The sequence below is a fragment of the Somniosus microcephalus genome, chromosome 10 (assembly GCF_052327205.1).
Source record: "Somniosus microcephalus isolate GS21.2 chromosome 10, FLI_Smic_1.0, whole genome shotgun sequence".
NCBI classification, from domain to species: Eukaryota; Metazoa; Chordata; class Chondrichthyes; order Squaliformes; family Somniosidae; genus Somniosus; species Somniosus microcephalus.
This window is the reverse complement of record NC_140996.1, coordinates 10,112,675-10,138,255: the sequence shown is the minus strand read 5'-3', so window position 1 is coordinate 10,138,255 and position 25,581 is coordinate 10,112,675. Positions and strand designations below refer to the sequence as shown.

Below are 25,581 nucleotides of genomic sequence, written 5' to 3'. Positions count from 1 at the left end.
GATCTGAAAGACGGCACCTCTAACAGTGCAGCACTCCCTCAGTACGACACCGAAGTGTCAGCCTCGGTTATGTGCTCAAGTCCTTGAGTGGGGATTAAACCCATGACCTCACACAGGCAAGAGTGCTGCCGACTGAGCCACGGCTGACTTCGTTGCCCCACTTTGGCAAGTTTCCAACCTTAGCCACGTCGCCACGGACAGACAGCAAGCAGAGGAAACTTCAGTGCAAAAGTCCACGCTGAAGCTTCCTCCACACATGACAAAGGCAACTACAAGAGAGAATAGCTAACGGACTCAAGAAGGGAGGGAAAAAGCATTTAAAATCTATCGAAGAGTATTTAAGTATAGCATTTTTACAGGTGCCTCATTCAATGTACAGAGGAAGGCAACTTTTCACAAAGATAAACGGGACACAACCACAAGAGATCACGTGTCAGATTTGGTCCTAACCCAAAAAGGAGTTTAAAATAATTGTGACTGCACAGGAGAATGGGTCACGTAGGCAATTATTCCCGAGCTTCCTCCTTCAAAAAAAGGAAGTGAACGAATGCCTCGGAAAAATGAAAACACTCACCATGTTTGGTTAAAATCTAGAGAAGGCGAATGTTAAAGGTCACCTTTCAGTGGGGTGTTTCAATTATAGAGGGGGGGAAGAGACGAGCTACAGAACTTCCAGGTGGATGAAGAAATCTAATGTAAGTGACTTAATGAAATGCAACCTTATTTTTCATGGAGTGCCTTCAGCTGCCTGGGCCCCAAGCTCTGGAATTCCCTCCCTAAACCTCTCCGCCTCTCTCTCCTCCTTTAAGACGCTCCTTAAAACCGACCTCTTCGACCAAGCTTTTGGTCACCTGCCCTAATTTCTTATGTGGCTCGGTGTCAACATTTTTTGTCTTTTAATACTCCTGTGAAGCGCCTTGGGAAATTTTACTACGTTAAAGGCGCTATATAAATACACGTTGTTGTTGTAGTAGTGAGCAAATGCGCTTCCAAGCTCAACCAGATCCTCAATGTAGAGATGGACTGTCGACTCCCTGATTAGGATGAAGGGCAACAACTTGCATTTACATAGCGTCTGTAACGTCCCAGGACGCTTCACAAGGAGCGTCATCAGACAAAGTTTGACACTGAGCCACGTAAGGTGATTATCAGGACAGGTGACCAAAAGCTCGGTCAAAGAGGTCGGTTTTAAGGAGCGTCTTAAAGGAGGAGGGAGAGGTGGAGAGGTTTAGGGAGGGAATTCCAGAGCTTAGGGCCCAGGCAGCTGAAGGCACGGCCGCCAATGGTGGAGCGATGACTATCGGGGAGGCGCAAGAAGCCAGGATTGGAGGAGGTTACAGAGATCTCAGAGGGTTGTAGGGCTGGAGGAGGTTACAGAGATAGGGAGATACGTAAATAGAACAAAAAAACCAGAGGGCAAGATACCACAAGGGCAAGCTTGCTACAGTACAATGCAGTATCGGCAAAAGCTGCCCGATCACCATTTTGCAATATGTGGTACAAAGAATGAAAAATCAATTAATGCAGGATTCGGGATGGGAGCAATTCACTGATGTCGCGACACAAAAAGCAACAGTGGTGTCAATAATTTTCCTGCAATCAAAAAGTAAAATGGAAAAAAAGCTTCCCCTGTTCATTTATTCAGTATACTGGAAAAAAAAATCACAAGACAGCCAACAACCAGAAAAGCACACAATTTTGCACTGGTAACTAGACCCAAGATCGGGGTGTGGGCCGGTAGAGATGCTGATGCGGTAAGTATGGAAACGCAAGAAACATACACACAAAGACAAAAAATAATCATTTGCATTACATGGCCATCTGGCCCAGAAAGCACCAGCGCTGATGGAATGTCGACAGCTGCCGAAGACTCGGTGCGAGAAGTCAAGAGCTATAAAATGACTGACTGTACGTGGTGCAACTTAAATACAGCGATCTACACCATGCACTATTCAGTATACAAGCACCCTGCCAGAAAGCCATGCAAGCAAAATAAATAAGATCTCTGTAGTGAATTCATTCATCTGAATGCTTGGAGCAGGATAATGGAGAGCAAATAGTGCAAAGTCCAAAAAGAAAAGTTAGAGTTAAAAATTCACATTCTAGAAGACTGATGCCCTTTATGCAACTGCTACTGTACTATAAACTCACCACGGTCAAAATCTTCCAGCAGAAATAACCTCTCTCAGTGCAAGCAGATTCATTCAGTGAAGATCCCATAAGCTGAATCATATTATGAGACACAATATAAATAATGCAAATTGCTGCAATCTATATTTGTATATCTGCACAAGACTGGAACTATGCAGAATATCTTACTGTTGAAGAAATCAATGGTTATTCCCTGCCAGAAGGTTGCAAGTTCCACTCCCACTCCAGAGACTTGAGCACAAAATCTCGGCTGACACTCACAGTGCAATACTGAGGGAGCGCCACACTGTCGGAGGGGCAGTATTGAGGGAGCGGCGCACTGCCAGAGGGTCAGTACTGAGGGAGCGCTTAACTGTCGGAGGGGCAGTACTGGGGGAGCGCTGCACTGTCGGAGGGGCAGTACTGTGGGAGCGCTGCACTGCTGGAGGGGCAGTACTGAGGGAGCGCTGCACTGTCAGAGGGGCAGTACTGTGGGAGCGCTGCACTGCTGGAGGGGCAGTACTGTGGGAGCGCTGCACTGCTGGAGGGGCAGTACTGAGGGAGCGCTGCACTGTCGGAGGGGCAGTACTGAGGGAGCGCCGCACTGCCAGAGGGTCAGTACTGAGGGAACGCCGCACTGCTGGAGGGGCAGTACTGAGGGAGCACTGCACTGTCGGAGGGGCAGTACTGAGGGAGTGCCACACTGTCGGAGGGGCAGTACTGTGGGAGCGCTGCACTGCTGGAGGGGCAGTACTGAGGGAGCGCTGCACTGTCAGAGGGGCAGTACTGAGAGAGCACTGCACTGTCGGAGGGGCAGTACTGAGGGAGCACCGCATTGTCGGAGGGGCAGTACTGAGGGAGCGCTCCACTGCACTGTCGGCGGGGCAGTACTGAAGGAGTGCTGCACTGTCGGAGGTGCCATCTTTCAGATGAGACTTTAAACCAAAGCCCTGTCTGCTCTCAGGTGGACATAAAGAATCCCATGGCACTATTTGAAGAAGAGCAGGTGAGTTCTCCCCGGTGTCCTGGTCAATATTTATCCCTCAACCAACTTCACCAAAACAGATTATCTGATCATTATCACATTGATTTTTGTGGGAGCTTGCTGTGCGCAAATTGGCTGCCGCGTTTCCTACATTACAACAGAGGCTGTACTTCAAAAAGTACTGGCATTGATATAACGCCTTTCACGACCACCAGACGTCTCAAAGCGCTTTACAGCCAATGAAGTACTTTTGAAGTGGAGTTTTACGTCCACCCGAGAGCGCAGACGGGACCTCGGTTTAACGTCTCAACTGAAAGGCGGTACCTCCGACAGTGCAACACTGTATTTAAAATAGCGCAGTGACTACACGTCGTCTTTTTTGCTAACTGTTTGTATTAAGATAGGTCAGGACAGGCGTGCAAGGTACGCAAGAATAGAACCAGGTGAGAGGTCAGGAGGCGTTTATTTTCACAGAAAGCCATCTCCTTCTGGAGCAAGTTGCTGGCTCGTGTTGCTGGCTCGTGTTGCGAGTGTAGATTAGCTGCAGGCGTTTACAGTGGAGCTCGGCACTTGGAGTACGGCGCACAGTTCCGGTCTCCATTTTTGAAATAGGATATAGGGGAACTGGTGAAGGTGCAAAAGAGATTTACAAGGATGATACCAGGACGGAGGGGTTCTAACCATCAGGAAAGATTGAGCAGGCAGGGGCTCTTTTCATTTGAAAAAAATAGAGAAGGCTAAGGGGGAGACCTGATCGAGGTCTTGAAAATTCTGAAGGGGTTCGATCGGGTAGACAGAGAGAAAATGTTTCTACTTGTGGGGGAGACCAGAACTAGAGGCCATAAATATAAGATAGTCACTAATAAATCCAATCGGGAATTCAGGAGAAACTTCTTTACCCAGAGAGTGGTGAGAATGTGGAACTCGCTGCCACAGGGAGTGGTTGAGGCGAATAGCGGAGATGCAGTTAAGGGGAAACTAGACAAACACGAGGGCGAAAAGAATACTTCATCTGACCCTATCGGCATAACCTTCTAGTCCTTTCTCCCTCATGTACTTATCCAAAATATTATGTGCTTTTCGTCATTTGTTTTTTTTCCTAATAGTTGCTTCCAACTCAGTGTCAGCCGTGGCTCAGTGGGCAGCACCCTCGCCTGAGTTAGAAGGTTGTGGGTTCGAGTCCCACTCCAGGGACTTTGAGCACACAATCCAGGCTGACACTCCCAGTGCGGTGCTGAGGGAGCGCCGCACCGTCGGAGGTGCTGCCTTTCGGATGAGATGTTAAACCGAGGCCCCCGTCTGCTCTCTCAGGTGGATGTAAAAGATCCTATGGCACTATTTTGAAGAAGAGCAGGGGAGTTCTCCCCGGTGTCCTGGCCAAATATTTATCCCTCAATCAACATCACTAAAAACAGATTATCCGGTCATTATCACATTGCTGTGTGTGGGAGCTTGCTGTGCGCAAATTGGCTGCTGTGTTTCCCTGCATTACAACAGTGACTGCGCTCCAAAAAGTACTTCATCGGCTGTAAAGCGCTTTGGGCTTTCCGGTGGTCGTGAAAGGCGCTATATAAATGCAAGTCTTTTCTTTCTAATTGGACAGTGGGGGCTTGGAGAAGGTGAATAAAAGATTTGAAAGTTCACATTTTATTTAAGAAACTAAAAGGTACAGGAATTTAAAAAAATTAAGTTGAGATAGAACAGAAAAAGGAAAATTTAAGTTGAAAAATAAATAGAACAGGGAAGGGAGGAGGAGAAGTTGGTGAGCAAAATTAAAATGTTGTAAAAATATTTATTTTTAATTAAAATTTTAGGTGTTTAAGTTTAGGATTACCATCACCATAGAGAGAGAGTGAGAGACCTCTGACACTTCAGCAGATTTGTTACGTATTATTAGTGCTTGTTTCAGCAATATAATGCCGGAAATGAAAACTTAAAGAAACACAGCTGGATCGAGAAGCCTTTGCTGCATTAATACTCCAGTCTTAGTGGAATCAATCATTTTAGGCGGAGCACAAACCATGTCTATGCCCAGTCTTCAAACCCTGGTTAAAGATCAGCGTACGGTAATTAAAGACTCAAGCCCCATAATAGGCAGCGTTTCATTACAATAACAGGACACTTGTTATCCCAGCAACAGCCTAACCCAAGTTACCAGTGTGGCAGCAACAAAGACAGGTTTGAAACAAATCGACCACACTCACGCCCGATCTAGTACTGAACGTAAAAATTACTCATCAATGCAATATCCCCCTTCTACAGAATGTAACTGAATGAAATCAGGTTTGGGCGGGGGGTGGGGGGGGGGGGTGTGTGTCAGTCATTAAAATCTAACCAACTTACATTTATAGAGCGCATTTAACGTAGTAAAACGTCACAAGAGCGATAACAATAAAAACATCTTTGACATCGAGCCACAGAAGGAGATATCAGGACAAATAGGTAGGTTTTAAGGTGCGTCTTAAAGGAGGAGAGGTAGCGAGGCGCAGAGGTTATGGGAGGGAATTCCAGAGCTTAGGGCTCAGACAGCTGAAGGCACGGCCCCCAATGTTTTTTTATTCGTTTATGGGATGTGGGCGTTGTTGGAAAGGCCAGCATTTATTGTCCATCCCTAATTGCCCTCGAGAAGGTGGTCTTCTTCTTATCGTGTCCACGGACAGTCTATACATAGCCCAGCCAGAACTGGACACATTTTTGCGCCTTGTTGTTGGATTCGGCAAAATCTGCAACAGTGCAGGATTCCTCTAACGATGGGCATTGCAGGAGATGTTGCATAGTCTGTGCCTCAGTTCCACATTCACAAGTTGTCGGGCTGGTTGAATATCCCCATTTGCTTAGTGACACCTTTGAGCAACCTACACCGGTCCTAAGTCTGTTAAGGCACTTCCAGATTGCCCAGTTGCAATTAGCTCCTGGGGGAAGGCTTTCATCAGGTAAAATTTCCATCGCTGGGGGTTGTTCAAGACTGGCGAGCCGGTCTTTCCACAAGGCGATGCGGGCTTCAGATGAGGTTGATTGTAATGGTGGTGATGAGCCGCCTTCTTGAACTGCTGCAGTCCGTGTGGTGAAGGTGCTTCCACAATGCTGTTAGGGAGAGAGTTCCAGGATTTTGGCCCAACGACGATGAAGGATCGGCCGATATATTTCCAAGTCAAGATGGTGTGTGACTTGGAGGGGATCTTGGAGGTGGTGGTGTTCCCATGCGCCTGCTGCCCTTGACCTTCGAGGTGGTAGAGGTCGCGGGTTTGGCAGGTGCTGCCGAAGAAGCCTTGGCGAGTTGCTGCTGCAGTGCATCTTGTAGATGGTCCACACTGCAGCCACGGTGGTGGAGGGAGTGAATGTTGATGGAATGGTGGAGCGATTAAGATCGGGAAATGCTCAAGAGGCCAGAATTGGAGGAGCGCAGAGATCTCAGAGGGTTGTAGAGCTGGAGGTGGTTACAGAGATAGGGAGGGGCGAGGCCATGGAAGGATTTGAAAACAAGGATGAGGATTTTGAAACTGAGGTGAGGTCGGACCGGGAGCCAGTGAAGGGCAGCAAGCACAGGGGTGCAGTTAACAGTTACAAAAACACTGGTTAAGTTAGGTGTCTGCACACAGCAAGTGCAACAACCCGATTATATCACAACAGTTAACAAAATCACTTACAAAGTCCTGCCTAATTGCAGCACTAGATTGATCAGAATTTAATTGTATACCAGCTTAGTGATTCATGTCAACTGAATTAACAAACTCCTTGGAAAAATGTCACAACGACCTTTTGCTTTGATTTCCACGAAAACAAATGCTTTTGCATTGACAGCAAGTTTGCACTGGAAGCCAGCTTTACACTCATTCACAAGTTATACTTTGGCACACAAAAGAAGTGCATGGAATCTAAAACCACATTGTTAATCCCTTCTGCTGAATTCAGGAACCTGTTTTTGAACAGGTCATTAAGAAAAGGTGAACATGTTGGGAAGGTCATGATCCTATCGGGCATAAAATTCCAGTAAAATAAGACTTGCCTTTCTATAGCGACTTTCACCACCTCAGGACGCCCAAAGCGCTTCACAGCCAATGAAGCACTTTTTGAAGTGTAGCCACTGTTGTAATGTAGGAAACGCGGCAGCCAATTTGCGCACAGCAAGCTCCCACAAAGAGCAATGTCTTGATGATCAGATCATCTGTTTTTTTTAAGTGATGTTGTTTGAGGGATAAATATTGGCCCAAGACACCTCGGGGAGTTGGCCTTCGTAGCGAGAGGGTTCGAGTACAGGAGCAAGGATGTCTTGCTGCAGTTGTACAGGGCCTTGGTGAGACCGCACCTCGAGTATTGTGTGCAGTTTTGGTCGCCTTACCTGAGGAAGGATGTTCTTGCCATGGAGGGAGTGCAGCGAAGATTCACCAGGCTGATACCTGGGATGGCAGGAATGACGTATGAGGAAAGATTGGGTCGATTGGGCTTGTACTCGCTGGAGTTTAGAAGATTGAGAGGGGATCTCATCGAAACCTATAAAATTCTGTCAGGCCTGGACAGACTAGACGCTGGAAGGATGTTCCCGATGACGGGGGAGTCCAGAACCAGGGGTCATGGTCTAAGGATAAGGGGTAGGACATTTAGGACTGAAATGAGGAGGAATTTCTTCACCCAGAGAGTGGTGAACCTGTGGAATTCTCTGCCACAGAGGGCGGTGGAGGCCAGTTCATTAAATATATTCAAGAAAGAGTTGGATATATTTCTTGAGGCTAAAGGGATCAAGGGGTATGGGGAGAAGGCAGGGACAGGGTACTGAATTTGGATGATCAGCCATGATCTCATTGAATGGCGGAGCAGGCTCGAGGGGCCGAATGGCCTACTCCTGCTCCTATCTTCTACGTTTCTTCTAAATAGTGGCCATGGGATCTTTTACGTCCAATTGAGAGAGCAGACAGCGGGGGGCTCGGTTTAACATCTCATCCGAAAGAGGTTAAGAATAACAATTTAAAGCCTCGACTCTACGGAGAAAGGTGTGCTCTAGTAGAAATAGCTTCGTTTTGAGAACTAAATCTGGAAGTAATTTTCTCCCAAACTTGTATCATCTCAATCCCGGTTTCACGGCCCTCTTAAGCTTGTGCAGTTGTCAGTACGTTCACAGGAAGAGTATTCCCAACCGCCTGCAAACAAATGCAATGCTGCAGAGAGCTGGAATTTAGGTCAACAGTTTTTAAACTAGGGGTTGGCTTTTGGGCAACCATCGAAGTGGCAGACAAACAATTCCAAGATAACATGGGTGGGTGTTCCACGAGATTGAGAATCCCCCCACCCCCAGGCCAATGTTAAACAAAGGTTTAACCAACACCAGAAGTAAAAATGCTAATTCTTCAAGAAGATTCAGTGACTTCAAAAACAGCAGTGATAAATAAAAAAAACAAAGCCTCAGCTTTTAATCATTTTCCAACAAGGTGAAATATTTCCCCTCTCTTTACCAGCCTTAATACAAGTATCATTCCTGATGACATTCTTAATACATTACAGCCTACACACATGCTTTCATATTCCACCCTCACACATCTCACAAATATGCAAAGCTTCCATACATGAAGGAGGAAGAAATATTAAGCAAATATCTTATTAAGTTTCTCCACTCCAGCTCTTGAGATGTCTTTTTCCCCCAAACTAAAAAAGGGGAGAGTGAACTAAACTGGTTAAACAGTACACACTACCAATTGAAAAGGCAAAGCAACTGCACTATCGGTTTGCAGATACTCCAACAGGTAATACTAGACCGGTGAGGGACAATTATGGTCTTTCGATTGAAGATAAAACAAGTTACCAGAATAATGGGACTGAAAAAGCAATGGCAATATTGCAAATCTCAGAATTTAAAAAGGGATTCACTGCAATCTTAGAGCACACACACACAAAAGAAGTTATTCCTAAGTACCGAACGTACCCTGTGCTGATCCAGCAAAGATTACAACACCAGGCACCCCTACTGACATAGAAACATAGAAGATAGGAGCAGGAGTAGACCATTCGGCCCCTCGAGCCTGCTCTGCCATTCAGTGCGATCATGGCTGATCATCCAAACTCAGTACCCTGTCCCTGCTTTCTCCCCATATCCCTTGATCCCTTTAGCCTTAAGAAATATATCCAACTCCTTCTTGAATATATTTAATGAATTGGCCTCAACTGCCTTCTGTGGTAGAGAATTCCACAGGTTCACCACTCTCTGGGTGAAGAAATTCCTCCTCATTTCTGTCTTAAATGGTTTACCCCTTATCCTTAGACTGTGACCCCTGGTTCTGGACTCCCCGACCATCGGGAACATCCTTCCTGCATCTAGTCTGTCCAGTCCTGTCAGAATTTTATAAGTTTCAATGAGATCCCCTCTCATTCTTCTAAACTCCGGCGAGTTTCTGACAGCACTTTCTAAAGTGTTAGGGAATGTTTAGAGAACCTGGTCTCTGGGCAGCAGTTGTAGTAAGTTTTCAACTTCAACAGATTTGGGTGGATGGGCACTTTATTCTGCCCCCACACACCCACACAGGAACACATGGTGAGACACAAGAGGTCCCCACCATGGGGATCCAAGGCTTCACAAGCTAGCCGGGGGGAGGCTCCTGTTGCAAGCGGCCAAAGCCGAGTCGATGCAAGAACCCCATCTTTGGGAAAGGCTCCCAAACAAGTGTTTCTGGTTTTACAATAATAAAAAAAGGAAAGACAATAATAATTTGCAGGCTCTGTTCAACTTACATCCAGGCTCTTGCTGGCAGGCTCGCTGTGTGGCACCTCGCCCATATCCAGCTCAGGTTCGCACGGTGCACCTTTGCATTTCTGATGAGGGTCTGCAAAAGAGTCCTTCTTAAAAAGTCGGTTGACTCTGCCTTGCATTTTCTCCGCAAAGCCAGTGCGGAAAGTCCGGAATCCGCTTTTGCAAAAAAAAAGTTTTACAAAAAGTGTGGGAGGTGAAAAAAAAGTTTTACAAAGAGTGGGAGGGAAAATAAAGTTTTACTCAAGTGTGAGGTGACCAGCCTCGCAACCCAAGCCCGGGCAGCAAGGGAGACACAGCACTCCTACAGCCGGGGTGAAGTGGAGAATGTGGTTACATCTCGCCCAGAGAGAGAGAGAGAGAGAGAGAAGTCTCCAGCTACAGTACGTTGCTCCGCCCGTCAGTCATCCAGGCAATGCGCAACTTACAGAACAAAGGACCTGCCCAAGATCCCTGCCATTGGAGCAGGCAAGAGTGTTGTTGCCTCTCGCACACACCCTGCAGACATGCACCGCACTTTTTAAGCACCGCTCACAGAAGCTGCTTAAACGTGGAGTGCAGGATTGACAACTCTTGTCCCTTCACCCCAGCTCCCCCCACCAGCACAACCTTGCCCAATCCACTCAACCCCCCACCCCCCGAAAAACTGCGACCCTCACCCACCCACCCTTACTCTGTCCCAAGCTGCTCCACCAAAAAAAAGGGTGGTTTTAAACTTTCTGGAATATTGCTGAATGCAATTTCTTTTAAAGAATTCAGACTGAACTGCACAGGTTGCCAACTTTCCAGGATCGCCCTGGAGTGTCTCAGAATTAAAGATTCATCTCCTGGAAACTACTGCAAGTAAACAGAGATTAAAATCACAGGGGCGGGTTTTTTTTGAACACTTTTGGTTATTCGTTATAAAAAGATTGGAGGGAGGCTGTTTAAGCGGGGGCGGTGGTTGGGGGCGGGCAGACGTGTGCTGAAGCCTCCAGGAATATGCCCAGCCAGAGTTGGCGACTCCACAACAGTGTGTAACACTGGGTAGAACCCGCGTTGGTTTTGCATGCGATCGCCCCCCAGAGACGGCGCTAAGACAGTTCAGAACTCCCCCCCCCCCCCCCCAGGAAAGGGTACAACCGAAATAACAACAGAAAATGCTGGAAAACTCAGCAGGTCAGGCAACATCCGTGGAGAGAAATTTGAGTTGACGTTTCGGGTCGAACCCTTCTTCAAAACTGGAAAGAAAATAGATCGAAGGCAGGGCTGCAGGTACAGCAAGTTGCGAGTGACTACCTGCCGGGGTAAGAGAGGGAGGCAGGACTCTTGCAGGCAAAGACCACCCGAGTTACTGGAACTGTGGAATACTTAAGGCCAGACAACGCTGAAGTCGTCAGTGACTCAGGGAAGAGTAGGCTGAAAGAGTTAAATCACGAGGACAGGTAGCACAGGCTTGTATTCCCATGGGTATAGAAGATTAAGGGGTGATCTAATGGAGGTTTTTAGATGATTAAAGAACTTGATATGGTAGATCGAGAGAAACTAGTTCCTCTGGTGGGTATGCGGGCGGGGGGAGTCCAGAACAAGGGGGCTTCACCTTAAAATTAGAGCCAGGCCGTTCAGGAGTGATGTCAGGAAGCACTTATTCACACAAAGGGTGGAGGAAGTCTGGAACTCTCTCCCCCAAAATGCTGTTAAGGCTGGGGGGTCAATTAAGAATTTCAATATTGAGATTGATAAGATTTGTGTTAGTTAAGAGTCTTACGGGTTACGGAACCAAGGCGGGTAGCTGGAGTTAAGATACAGATCAGCCGTGATCTAATTGAATGGCGGAGCAGGCTCGAGGGGCTGAATGGTCTCCTCCTGTTCCTATTTCTGAGTTGCTATGGTCCTGCACGACATTGTGGTGCAGTGGAGCCAAAGTCTACCCCAGGAGGTGGGAGGCAGGTACACTGGATGAGTAAGAGAGTGGTTGCAGTGGGAGATTCTACTGTCAAGGGATCAGTAACTTGCATTTATATAGCGACTTTATCGTCAGAAATCGGCGGAAAGGCCACTTCACAGGAGCATAAGCAGACAAAAATTGACATCGAGCTGGAGGAGGAGATAGTAGGAGGAGCAACTAAAAGCTTGGTCAAAGAGGTAGGTTTTAAGAAGGATCTTAAAAGACAAGAGAGGTTTCGGGAGGAAATTCCTGAGCTTAGGGACTAGATGGCTGAAGACACGGCCACCAGAGGTGGGGTATGTACAAGCGGCCAAAGTTGGCGGATCACAAATTTCTAGGAGTGTTGCAAGCCTGGACCTGATGGCTTACATCCTAGGGTCTTGAGGGAAGTGGCGGTAGGGATTGTGGATGCATTGGTAATAATTTTCCAAAACTCCCTGGACTCGGCAAAGGTCCCGGCAGACTGGAAAACTGCAAATGTAACACCCTTATTTAAAAAGGGCAGTAGACAGAAAGCTGGAAACTATAGACCGGTTAGCCTAACATTTGTGGTAGGTAAAATTTTGGAGTCCATTATTAAGGAGACAGTAACAGGACATTTGGATAATCATAATTTAATAGGACAAAGTCAGCATGGTTTTATGAAGGGGAAGTCATGTTTGACAAATTTGCTGGAGTTCTTTGAGGAAGTAACGTATAGGGTGGATAAAGGGGAACCAGTGGATGTAGTGTATTTAGACTTCCAAAAAGCATTTGACAAGGTGCCACACAAAAGATTATTGCTTAAGATAAAAAATCACGGGATTGGGGGTAATATTCTGGCATGGATAGAGGATTGGCTATCTAACAGAAGGCAGAGAGTTGGGATAAATGGTTCATTCTCAGACTGGCAATCAGTAACTAGTGGTGTTCCGCAGGGGTCAGTACTGGGTCCCCAACTCTTTACAATCTATATTAACGATTTGGAGGAGGGGACCGAGTGTAACATATCAAAGTTTGCAGATGATACTAAGATGGGAGGGAAAGTAGTGAGTGAGCAGGACATAAAAAACCTGCAAGGGGACATAGACAGGCTAAGTAAGTGGGCAGAGATTTGGCAGATGGAATACAATACTGGAAAGTGTGAGGTTATGCACTTTGGCAGGAAAAATCGTAGAGCAAGTTATTATCTTAATGGCAAGAAACTGGAAAGTACTGAAGTACAAAGGGATCTGGGGGTCCTGGTGCACGAAACTCAAAAGGTTAGTATGCAGGTGCAGCAAGTGATTAAGAAGGCCAATGGAATGTTGGCTTTCATTGCTAGGGGGATAGAATATAAAAATAGGGAGGTATTGCTTCAGTTGTGCAAGGTATTGGTGAGACCGCACCTGGAATACTGCGTACAGTTTTGGTGTCCATACTTAAGAAAGGACATACTTGCTCTCGAGTCAGTACAAAGAAGGTTCACTCGGTTAATCCCGGGGATGAGGGGATGGACATATGAGGAGAGGTTGAGTAGATTGGGACTCTACTCATTGGAGTTCAGAAGAATGAGAGGCGATCTTATTGAAACATATAAGATTGTGAAGGGGTTGGATCGGGTGGATGCGGGGAAGATGTTCCCGATGATGGGTGAAACTAGAACTAGGGGGCATAGTCTTAGAATAAGGGGCTGCTCTTTCAAAACTGAGATGAGGAGGAACTACTTCACTCAGAGGGTGGTAGGTCCATGGAATATGCTGCCCCAAAAAGCTGTAGAAGCTACATCATTACATAAATTTAAAACAGAAATAGACAGTTTCCTAGAAGTAAAGGGAATTAAGGGTTACGGGGAGCGGGCAGGAATTTGGACATGAGTCTAGGTTCGGAATGGTCATGGCCCTGTGGGTAGCGGAGCGGGCCCAGGGGCCGTGTAGCCTGCTCCTATTTCGTGTGTCTAATTCTGTTAGATTCAGGAGATGGTTCTGTGATAGTGGATCGGCGGTTAGGATCAGATCAGCCATGATCTTATTGAATGGCGGAGCAGGCTCGAGGGGCCGACTGGCCTACTCCTGCTCCTATTTCTTATGTTCTTATGTACAGAGATAGGGAGGGGCGAGGCTGTGGAGGGATTGAACACAAGGATGAGAATTTTAACATGGAGGCATTGTTGGACCGGGAGCCAATGTAGGTCAGCGAGCACAGGGGTGATGGGTGAACGGGGCTTGGTGCGAGTTAGGACACGGGGGCAGTGAGCACAGGGGGTGATGGGTGAACGGGGCTTGGTGCGAGTTAGGACACGGGGCAGTGAGCACAGGGGGTGATGGGTGAACGGGACTGGGTGTGAGTTAGAACACGGGGATGATGGGTGAACGGGGCTTGGTGCGAGTTAGGACACGGGGATGATGGGCGAACGGGACTCGGCGCGAGTTAGGACACAGGGATGATGGGTGAATGGGACTCGGTGCGAGTTAGGACACGGGGAGCAGGGTTTTGGATGAGCTCAGGTTGACGGAGGGTGGAGAACGGGAGTCCAGCCGAGAGAGCGTTGGAATAGTCGAATCTGAACGTGGCAAAAGCGAGATGATGGTTTCAGCAGCTGATGGGCTGAGGCAGAGGCGGAGACGGGCGATGTTACGGGGGTGGAAGTTGGTAGTCTTTGTGACATTAAGGCTATGGGGTCGGAAGCTCATCTCTGGGTCAAATAGGACGCCAAGGTTGCAAACTGTCTGGTTCAGCTGGAGACAGAGGACAGGGAGAGGGGTGGAATTGATGGCACGGGAACAGAGTTTGTGGCCTTTTTTGCAGTCATGACCAGGACTCCCCAAACAGTATGTTGTCACCATGGTACCAGGGTGAAGGATGTCACAGAACAAACATTTTGGGAGGGGAAGCGAGGTCACCCAAAAGCCACAGTCCATGTTGGAACCAATGAGACAGATACACGCACATTTGAGATTGTGCAGAGCAAGTTGAAGGAGTTAGACGTCAGATTAATACATCTCAAGGACAGTAATCCTCCGATTCTTTCCGGAGTCACACACAGGGGAAGGCACGGGAGATTCAGAAGGTTCTGTCTTCGAAAGAAAGGAAGGAAACCAATGAACAATTTGCATTTATATAGCTTCTTTCACGACTTTAGGACGTCACAAAGCGCTTTACAGCCAATGAAGTACTTTTGAAATGTAGCCACTGTCGTAATGCAGGAAAGCCTAATGAGTGCCCACTGACCTAGTGCCGAAATTCCTGATGTGCACTCCTAGAAACATAGAAGATAGGAGCAGGAGTAGGCCATTCGGCCCCTCGAGCCTGCTCCGCCATTCAATGCGATCATGGCTGATCATCCAAATTCAGTACCCTGTCCCTGCCTTCTCCCCATACCCCTTGATCCCTTTAGCCTTAAGAAATATATCCAACTCCTTCTTGAATATATTTAATGAATTGAATATATTTAATGAATTGAATATATTTAATGAATTGAAGTACAATTTGGACAACCTACCCGAGCAGGTCAGCAGTGAGTGCAACAGCCGCGCCTTATCCTTCCTCACATGATGTCCACATACTCTCAGGTTTACACCAGGGGTTACTGTGTACCATCAGAGTTGAGAATCCTGGCCATTTTTTTCTGCCGTACTGTGACAAAGTGCCCAACTGTAAGTTACTAACTCTGGCTCCGATCAAGTATATTAGCACAAACCAGGTTTGAAAATCAAAACAGCGAGGAGAAACAGGGAGCAAGATTTGCCTTAACCTTCAACACCAACTACGCAAGGGTAGCAGGTACATGGGAACACCATCACCTCCAAGTTCCCCTCCAAGTCACACACCATCCTGACTTGGAAATATCTCGGCCGTTCCTTCATCGTCACTGGGTCAAAATCCTGGAACTCCCTCCCTAACAGCACTGTGGGAGCACCTTCACCACACGGACTGCAGCAGTTCAAGAAGGCGGCTCACCACCACCTTCTCGAGGGCAACTAGGGATGGGCAATAAATGCTGGCCTTGCCAGTGACGCCCACATCCTATGAACGAATTTTTTAAAAAAGGTAGAGTTTTACAGTCCTAACCACTATTTAATGGCTTATGCATTTACATTGGTCAGTTGAGAAGGGGATTGGGATGGGATGCGATGCCCCGTCAAACAATCTGCTGACAAGATCACTGTCAAGCTTCACCTATGAAGAATGGTCTCTCTCTCACACACACACACACACACACACACACACGAGTTGTTGGTGCTCAATGGAACCACTCGTCCCCAGGCACCAACATGCCCGAGGAGAGAAATAAAAATCAACTAAAACTTTGCACAATACAACTGAAAATATATAAAAGGACAATTGTAAAGCCTTCTTTAGGTACATCAGGAACACAAGGAGCTGGATCATTGACCAGTTCAGCAGGGAGGTGGTGGTTGAGGTCAAGAAGGCAGCAGAGTCATTATTCTGTGATCGTTTTTATCATCCAAAGGGAGGGGGAAAGAGATCCCTGTGCTGAGAGAGGCACCACACCCGAGGAAGGATATATTGGCCTTGGAGGGAGTGCAGCGTAGGTTTACCAGAATGATACCCGGACTCCGAGGGTTAAATTACGAGGAGAGATTACACAAACTAGGGTTGTATTCCCTGGAATTTAGACGGTTAAGGGGTGATCTGATCGAAGTTTTCAGGATATTAAGGGGAACAGATAGGGTAGAGAGGAACTATTTCCGCTGGTTGGGGAGTCTAGGACTAGGGGGCAGAGTCTAAAAATTAGAGCCAGACCTTTCAGGAGTGAAATTAGGAAACACTTCTACACACAAAGGGTGGTAGAAGTTTGGAACTCTCTTCCGCAAATGGTGGTTGATGCGAGATCAATTGTTAATTTTAAATCAGAGATCGATAGATTTTTGTTAACCAAAGGTATTAAGGGATACAGGTATATGGAGTTAGGTCACAGATCAGCCATGATCTCACTGAATGGCGGAACAGGCTCGAGGGGCTAAATGGCCTCCTGTTCCTGTGTTCCTATAAAGAATGGTGAAAATATAACACAAAGTACTTGACTTTAGTTTCCACAGAAGAGTGTGGTAGTGGGAGTGAAAGGGAACAAGAGGAGGAGGAGGCAGAGTAATGCATGGGATAACTGCAGCTAAAGAGAATTAGCGGAACTCAAGTGGAAAACCCACCAGCCCCTGATGTCATGCACCCTTGAATGCTAAGGGAAGTCAGGGAGGAAATAATACAGCACAGACCTCCTTAGATATGGAAGTTAAAGAAAGAACTTGCAGTTATATAGCGCCTTTGACAACCTCAGAACATTCCAGAGCGATTTACAGGCAATTAAGTACTTTTTTTTGAAGTACAGTTACTGTTGAGAGAGAGAGTGTGACAGAGCGAGCTAGAGATATAAACTTCAGAGAGAAATAAATTAAAATGTTCTCGGTATGGGGGCACAGTACCAAAATTTGCAGATGAAACAAATCAAGGAGCATCATTAACTGTGAAGACGACATAGGCAAGTTAGCAAATTAGGCAGATAGACATCCGATGAAAACTCAAGCAGCAAAATTTGAGTTGATATATTTTGGAAGGAAGAATGAGAGGAAATACGCAATAAATGGTAAAACTTTACAAGAAAGAGACTTAAGAGCTTCAAAACACAAACTGGGAGGACAAGTTGATAAAAAGATATGGGATCCTCCGTTTTTTAAGTAAGGTACAGAGCATGAAAGGAAAGACGCAATGCTAAACCTCTACAAATCGTAGGGTAGTGTGCGGATTGTGTGCAGCGTTGGGGGGTCTTGTGTGGTAAAGGATGTCAAGGCCATGAAGAGGCTCTCTTTCTTGGAGTAAGCAAGCTGAAGAGGAGATCTACTGGAAGTTTACAAAGTTATGAGAGGTTATGATAAAAGTAAATCTGAAAAACTTATTTTCACCGGTCAGTGAGGCGGTGAGTAGCAGACATAAAGCAAGAAAGAGAGACTTGGATTTCTACAGCACCTTTCACGACCACCGGATGTCTCAAAGCGCTTTACAGCCAATGAAGTACTTTTGAAGTGGAGTCACTGTTGTAATGTGCGAAACAAATTTAAGATGGTCAGAAGAATAAAAGATGGAGGTTATGAGAACGCCCTGGACTGCCCGACCAGAAACAATGGAAGAGATAGAATCTATAACGGCTTCCTTCCGTACTGTAAAATCCTGTGATGAATAAGGGCGAGGCAGCAGCTGCTATTTACCTGGACTTCAGAAAGGCATCTGATGCTGTTTACACGCAACAGAATGATTCACAAGATGCACGCTTGTCGGATAGGTGGCTACAATTAGGCTGGATTGATGTTGGGCTCAAAGTCAACAAAGGGTAGTATTATGTCGGGAGATACAAGAGAGAGTGTGACGTAATAAAACTCACTACGCACTTGGTTTGAGTATAAAGCAAGGCTTTAATCAACTTGTTTCAGAACATGGAGGTCTAGTTGTACTTCACTAGTTCCTTGTCTTACAAAATGTCCCTGGCAAGCTGGGGCCCACGCCCGGGTATTTATACTCCTTGGTCGGCGCCACCAGCTGGCCGTCCAGTGTTATTTCATGAGTCGTTTCTTTATGATGATGAGATTTATAACAGAGTGCATCTCCCTACATAAGGGAGCTTGCTGTGCGCAAACTGGCGACAACTTTTCCTACATTACAAGTGGCTTCATTTCAAAAAAGTGCTTGATTGCCTGTAAAGCGCTGTGGGACATCCTGAGGGCGCAAAAGGTGCTATAGAAATGCAAGTCTTTCTTTCCTTTTACATGTATCAGACTTACAATGTGATCTGGTTAATTTGATGTCCTGGTTGAAGGTGTGATGCAGAGAGCCACAGAGTCGACTCCCAACGGACTAAACCGAACATAATCGGCAGCGTACAAAAGCAAAACACTGCGGATGCTGGAAATGGGAAATAAAAACAGGAAAATGCTGGAAACGCTCGGCGGGTCAGGCAGCATCCACGGAGAGAGAAAGGGAGTTAACGTTTCAGGGCGATAACCTCTTCCAGTTCTGACGATAGGTCAAGAGATGGAACAGGTTTTTAAGCAAGTGCGGGGGCAGGGAAAGGGGGGAGGGGAGGAAAGAACAAAAGGGAAGGTCTGTGATCGGGTGGAAGGCAGGAGAGATTAACAGACAAAAGGGATGATGGTGCGAGGGCAAAGGGAGCGGTAATGGGTCAAGTAAAGAAACAAAAGATGGGTCTCAAAGAGGTCAAAATATCACTTCCTTTGTTTAGATAAGGGATGTTAAAAATTCATGTGCTTTTAAAATATTGTCCCAATTATTGTTTGTAACAATTCACGTCAATTTTATTTTAAATTTGTGATTTGTTATTATTCATTCAGTATTAAATTAGCAAAGTGACATAAAGCATTCCTAAATCTGAAATTAACATAATTTATGATCCGTTGATCTGATGGTGTTCTTGTGTATTCACCGACATGTGGGTTTCTTTAACGCCCAGGGATGTGTACCAAGCTTTGTAAGTAAAAAGAAAAAAACACAGAAAGAATTGCATTTCTATAGCGCCTTTCACGACCTGTGGGCCTCCCAAAGCGCTTTACAGCCAATGAAGTACTTCTTGAAGTGCGGTCACAGTTGTAATGTAGGAAACGTTGCCATCCGAAAAAATGGGGTCAGAGGTTATGATCTGTATGATATATAGCTCAATCAGCTACGATGGACGGGTCACATTGTCCGCATGCCCGATACGAGACTCCCAAAACAAGCGCTCTACTCGGAGCTCCGGCACGGCAAGAGAGCCCCAGGTGGGCAGAGTAAACGCTTCAAGGACACCCTCAAAGCCTCCTTGAAAAAGTGCAACATCCCCACCGACACCTGGGAATCCCTGGCCCAAGACCGCACAAAGTGGAGGAGAAGCATCCGGGAAGGCGCCGAACACCTTGAGTCTCTTCGCCGGGAGCAAGCGGAAGCCAAGCGCAAGGAGCGCATGTCAACCCAAGCACCCCACCCACCCGGCCCCTTCAACCACCGTCTGCCCCACCTGTGACAGAGGCTGTAGGTCCCGCATTGGACTCATCAGTCACCTGAGAACTCATTTTTAATGTGGAAGCAAGTCATCCTCGGTTCCGAGGGACTGCCTAAGATATATGATATGATAATTGGCACCGTAATTAGGGTAATGAGAGATTCAAAATGAGGCAACTCCTTCATTGCAATAAGCAGCTACAAGTATTTGTAGAGGAGCATTTTAAACTATAATTAAAGGAGTTCTGACGAAAGGTCATCGACCTGAAACGTTAACTCGGCTTCTCTCTCCACGGATGCTGCCCGACCCGCTGAGCAATGTTCCCTGTACGCCGCGCAACGGGTTATCTTTTACTGCGCCACCTCTTCAAATTTTTGCGCATTACAATGGAAAAGCCGGTGGGGGTGAGCATCCTGCGCGGGGACCTTTCCCGTTACTGCGCGGCTCAGAGGAAGCAATCCCTCGACCCGCAACGTTGACTCTCTGTTTCTCTCTCCACAGACGCTGCCTGACCTGCCGAGTATTTCCAGCACTTGGTTTTTATTTCAGGAGTTTCTTTTTTTTTTTAAATGCCATTGCTTCTCACTGTTGTACAAGTAAAATGAATCAAAACTGGATTGATAATTTTGTAAAAAGCGGCATTACTTACGACTAACTTTCAAAATGGCAATTGGCTAGATACTGGAAAATTAAAATTTGCAGGGCTATAAGAACATAAGAAATAGGAGCAGGAGTAGGCCAATCGGCCCCTCGAGCCTGCTCCGCCATTCAATAAGATCATGGCTGATCTGATCCTAATCGCCAATCCACTATCACAGAACCATCTCCTGAATCTAACAGAATTAGACACACGAAATAGGAGCAGGATCAGGCTACACGGCCCCTGGGCCCGCTCCGCTACCCACAGGGCCATGACCATTCCGAACCTAGACTCATGTCCAAATTCCTGCCCGCTCCCCGTAACCCTTAATTCCCTTTACTTCTAGGAAACTGTCTATTTCTGTTTTAAATTTATGTAATGATGTAGCTTCTACAGCTTTTTGGGGCAGCATATTCCATGGACCTACCACCCTCTGAGTGAAGTAGTTCCTCCTCATCTCAGTTTTGAAAGAGCAGCCCCTTATTCTAAGACTATGCCCCCTAGTTCTAGTTTCACCCATCATCGGGAACATCTTCCCCGCATCCACCCGATCCAACCCCTTCACAATCTTATATGTTTCAATAAGATCGCCTCTCATTCTTCTGAACTCCAATGAGTAGAGTCCCAATCTACTCAACCTCTCCTCATATGTCCATCCCCTCATCCCCGGGATTAACCGAGTGAACCTTCTTTGTACTGACTCGAGAGCAAGTATGTCCTTTCTTAAGTATGGACACCAAAACTGTACGCAGTATTCCAGGTGCGGTCTCACCAATACCTTGTACAACTGAAGCAATACCTCCCTATTTTTATATTCTATCCCCCTAGCAATGAAAGCCAACATTCCATTGGCCTTCTTAATCACTTGCTGCACCTGCATACTAACCTTTTGAGTTTCGTGTACCAGGACCCCCAGATCCCTTTGTACTTCAGTACTTTCCAGTTTCTTGCCATTAAGATAATAACTTGCTCTACGATTTTTCCTGCCAAAGTGCATAACCTCACACTTTCCAGTATTGTATTCCATCAGCCAAATCTCTGCCCACTTACTTAGCCTGTCTATGTCCCCTTGCAGGTTTTTTATGTCCTCCTCACTCACTACTTTCCCTCCCATCTTAGTATCATCTGCAAACTTTGATATGTTACACTCGGTCCCCTCCTCCAAATCGTTAATATAGATTGTAAAGAGTTGGGGACCCAGCACTGACCCCTGCGGAACACCACTAGTTACTGATTGCCAGTCTGAGAATGAACCATTTATCCCAACTCTCTGCATTCTGTTAGATAGCCAATCCTCTATCCATGCCAGAATAGTACCCCCAATCCCGTGATTTTTTATCTTAAGCAATAATCTTCTGTGTGGCACCTTGTCAAATGCCTTTTGGAAGTCTAAATACACTACGTCCACTGGTTCCCCTTTATCCACCCTATATGTTACTTCCTCAAAGAACTCCAGCAAATTTGTCAAACATGACTGCCCCTTCATAAAACCATGCTGACTTTGTCCTATTAAACTATTTCTGGGTACCACACCTCAGGAAGGATGTCAAGGCTTGGAGAAGATGCAGAGGAGGTTTACTAGGATGGTAACCAGGGATGAGGGACTTCAATTACATGGAGAGCCTGGAGAAGCTGGGATTGTTCTCTTTAGAGCAGAGAAGGTTAAGGGGAGATTTAATAGAGGCGTTCAAAATCGTGAAGGGTTTTGTTAGAGTACATAGGGAGAAACTGTTTCCAGTGGCAGGAGGGTCGGCAACCAGAGGACACAGATTTAAGGTAATTAGCAAAAGAACCAGAGGGGAGGTGAGGAGAACATTTTTTACGCAGCGAGTTGTTGTGATCTGGAACGCGCTGCCTGAAAGGGCGGTGGAAGCAGATTAAACAGTAACTTTCAAAAAGGAATTGGATAAATACTTGAAGGAGAAAAAACTGCAGGGCTATGGGGAAAGAGCAGGGGGGAGTGGGACTAATTAGAGAGCTCTTACAAAGAGCCGGCACAGGCACGATTGGCCGAATGGCCTCCTTCTGTGCTGTATCATTCTATGAACCTCAAATACAAACAGTAGTTTTGAGCTTACATGGGCTACTCTCCCTCCCCATTATGGTGACAAGTGATTGTTCACAGACAATGTTTATGAAACATGAAACTTCCAGCTTGCAGCAAAGGTTGGGTACAGGCAACGTATAAAGCGGATGGCAGCAATTGCTAATATAACCTCCTCCAGCCCTACAACCCTCCCAGATCTCGGCGCTCCTCCAATTCTGGCCTCTTGCGCATCCCCCGATTTTCATCGCTCCACCACTGACGGCCGTGCCTTCAGCTGCCTGGGCCCCAAGCTCTGGAATTCCCTCCCTAAACCTCTCCGCCTCTCTCTCCTCCTTTAAAACTCTCCTTGAAACCGACCTCTTCGACCAAGCTTTTAGTCACCTGCCCTAATATCTCCCAATGTGGCTCGCTGGCAAATCTTGTCTGATAATCGCTCCCGTGAAGCGCCTTGGGACGATTTACTACGTTAAAGACGCTATATAAATGCAAGTTGTTGTGGGGAAAGTAATCGAAACAAGCGGACACTTAAGTTACAATACTCCCACCACCCCACTATCACCTGATCCATAGCATTTTGGCCTTTACAAGGTGCGCACTACACTTTGATTACATTGCGTCATACAGCGTAAAGTATCAAAAACTGAGAAAGTTGAGTCAAGGCCCAGTCGCATCTTAAGAGAAACTATGACAATAGGGAGGGATGGTGGGTGCAAATATTTAACTAAGTAGCTTCTGCTGGAGCAAGGATGTCTTACTCCAGTTATACAGGGCCTTGGTGAGACCACACCTGGAGTACTGTGTGCAGCTTTGGTCTCCTTACCTAAGAAAGGATATACTCGCCATAGAGGGAGTGCAGCGAAGGTTCACTAGGCTGATTCCTGGGATGGCAGGACTGTCGTATGAGGAGAGATTGGGTCGACTAGGCCTGTATTCACCAGAGTTTAGAAGAATGAGAGGGGATCTCATTGAAACGTATAAAATTCTGACAGGGCTAGACAGACTGGATGCAGGGAGGATGTTTCCCCTGGCTGGAGGTTTAGAACGAGGGGTCACAGTCTCAGGATACGGGGTAGGACATTTAGGACTGAGATGAGGAGAAATTTCTTCACTCAGAGGGTGGTGAACCTGTGGAATTCTCTACCACAGAAGGCTGTGGAGGCCCAGTCACTGAATATATTTATGAAGGAGATAGATAGATTTCTAGACACAAAAGGCATCAAGGGGTATGGGGAGAGAGCGGGAATATGGTATTGAGATAGAGGATCAGCCATGATCATATTGAATGGCGGAGCAGGCTCGAAGGGCCGAATGGCCTACTCCTGCTCCTATTTTTCTATGTTTCTAACTTTCTTTCCCATACAGTTAACTACCAGTCGAATCAAATAGCATAAATCTGATATGAGTTGCAGTCGCGTTAAGCCTGATCAGTGGCGAGTGAGAGAGAGGGAGAGACAGAGAGATGATGAGATAGATAGGGACCGTATTAAGTCAGAATTCAAACTAAGAATTGTTAGGTCTGTGCCCAAAATAGTGCGGAGAAGGAAGATCTGCTTAGGTCCATTTTTAAAATTTAAATGGACACCTAACATAATAAGGGATATCCTATTTATCTAAAACATAACCAAACAAAATTATAACTCAAAGCTTACAGAGAGCTTCGGAACGGATTCCGACAAAGTCTGTTATTTTTAACATTCATGACATTTTGACAATGGAAAGTTGCCTGTGCAGTGCTATGTAAAGCTGCATACTTTACATATCGACAGTCCATATTGTTCAGAAAAATAAACATCTGTTCAAACATATTTCAAAATTAGAAATAGCAGAGGACAGTGATTCACGGCATTATCCAGCTACCTTCCAACACAGCACTGTTCCAGCCGTGGCACAGTGGGCAGCACTCTCGCCTCACAGTCAGAAGGTTGTGGGTTCAAGACCCATTCCAGAAACTGGAGCACAAAATCTAGGCTGACACTCCAGTGCAGTACTGAGGGAGGGCCGCACTGTCGGAGGAGCAGCGCTGAGGGAGCGCCGCACTGTCGGAGGGGCAGTACTGAGGGAGCGCCGCACTGTCGGAGGGGCAGTACTGAGGGAGGGCCGCACTGTCGGAGGAGCAGCGCTGAGGGAGCGCCGCACTGTCGGAGGGGCAGTACTGAGGGAGGGCCGCACTGTCGGAGGAGCAGCGCTGAGGGAGCGCCGCACTGTCGGAGGGGCAGTACTGAGGGAGCGCCGCACTGTCGGAGGGGCAGTACTGAGGGAGGGCCGCACTGTCGGAGGAGCAGCGCTGAGGGAGCGCCGCACTGTCGGAGGGGCAGTACTGAGGGAGAGCCGCACTGTCGGAGGAGCAGCGCTGAGGGAGCGCCGCACTGTTGGAGGGGCAGTACTGAGGGAGCGCCGCACTGTCGGAGGGGCAGCACTGGGGGAGGGGCCGCATTGTCGGAGGTGCTGCCTTTCAGATGAGACGTTAAACCGAGGCCCCATCTGCTCTCTCGGGTGGATGTCAAAATAATTGAAAGGATAAACTTTACAGGGCTATGGGGAAATAGCAAGGGGGTGGGATCAATTGAATAGCTCTACCAACGAGGCCGAATGGCCTCTGTCTGTGCTATATCATTCTATGATAATGAGACCGCATTGCCAGTCACAATATTTGACTTGAATTCTTTGGCAAGAGTGCATGTATCTAAAACTCTGCTGCCCGTGTCCTAACTCACACCAAGTCCCGTTCACCCATCACCCCCTGTGCTCGCTGACCTACATTGGGTCCCGGTTAAGCAACGCCTCGATTTTAAAATTCTCATCCTTGTTTTCAAATCCCTCCATGGCCTCCACCCTCCTGATCTCTGTAACCTCTTCCAGTCCCACAACTCTCCTATATATCTGCGCTCCTCCGATTCTGGCCTCGAGAGCATCCCTGATTTTAATCGCTCCACCATTGGTGGCCGTGCCTTCAGCTGCCCGGGCCCCGAACTCTGGAATTCCCTCCCTAAACCTCTCCGCATCTCTCTCCTCCTTTAAGACGCTCCTTAAAATCTACCCATCTGCCCCAACATCTTCTTACGTGGCTCGGTATGAAATTTTGTTTGATAATCGCTCCTGTGAAGTGCCTTAGGACATTTTACTACGTTAAAGGCGCTATATAAATGCAAGTAGTTG

General features: G+C 46.8%; 1 protein-coding gene across 8 annotated transcripts in view; it reads right to left on the bottom strand.

Annotated features, from left to right (window-relative positions):
- Positions 1–25,581, bottom strand: part of LOC147111436 (dedicator of cytokinesis protein 9-like) — a 499,826-nt gene that overhangs the window by 283,066 nt on the left and 191,179 nt on the right. For 2 of the 8 annotated variants that reach the window (XM_085998423.1, XM_085998425.1), the window contains exon 1: positions 9,833–10,196. The exons of the other annotated variants lie outside the window; for them this stretch is intronic. In XM_085998423.1, the coding sequence (XP_085854549.1) occupies positions 9,833–9,970 (138 nt within the window). In that variant the 5' untranslated portion in view covers positions 9,971–10,196. Of the gene's footprint in view, positions 1–9,832; positions 10,197–25,581 lie in introns of those variants that run through there. 8 annotated transcript variants of the gene reach the window in all.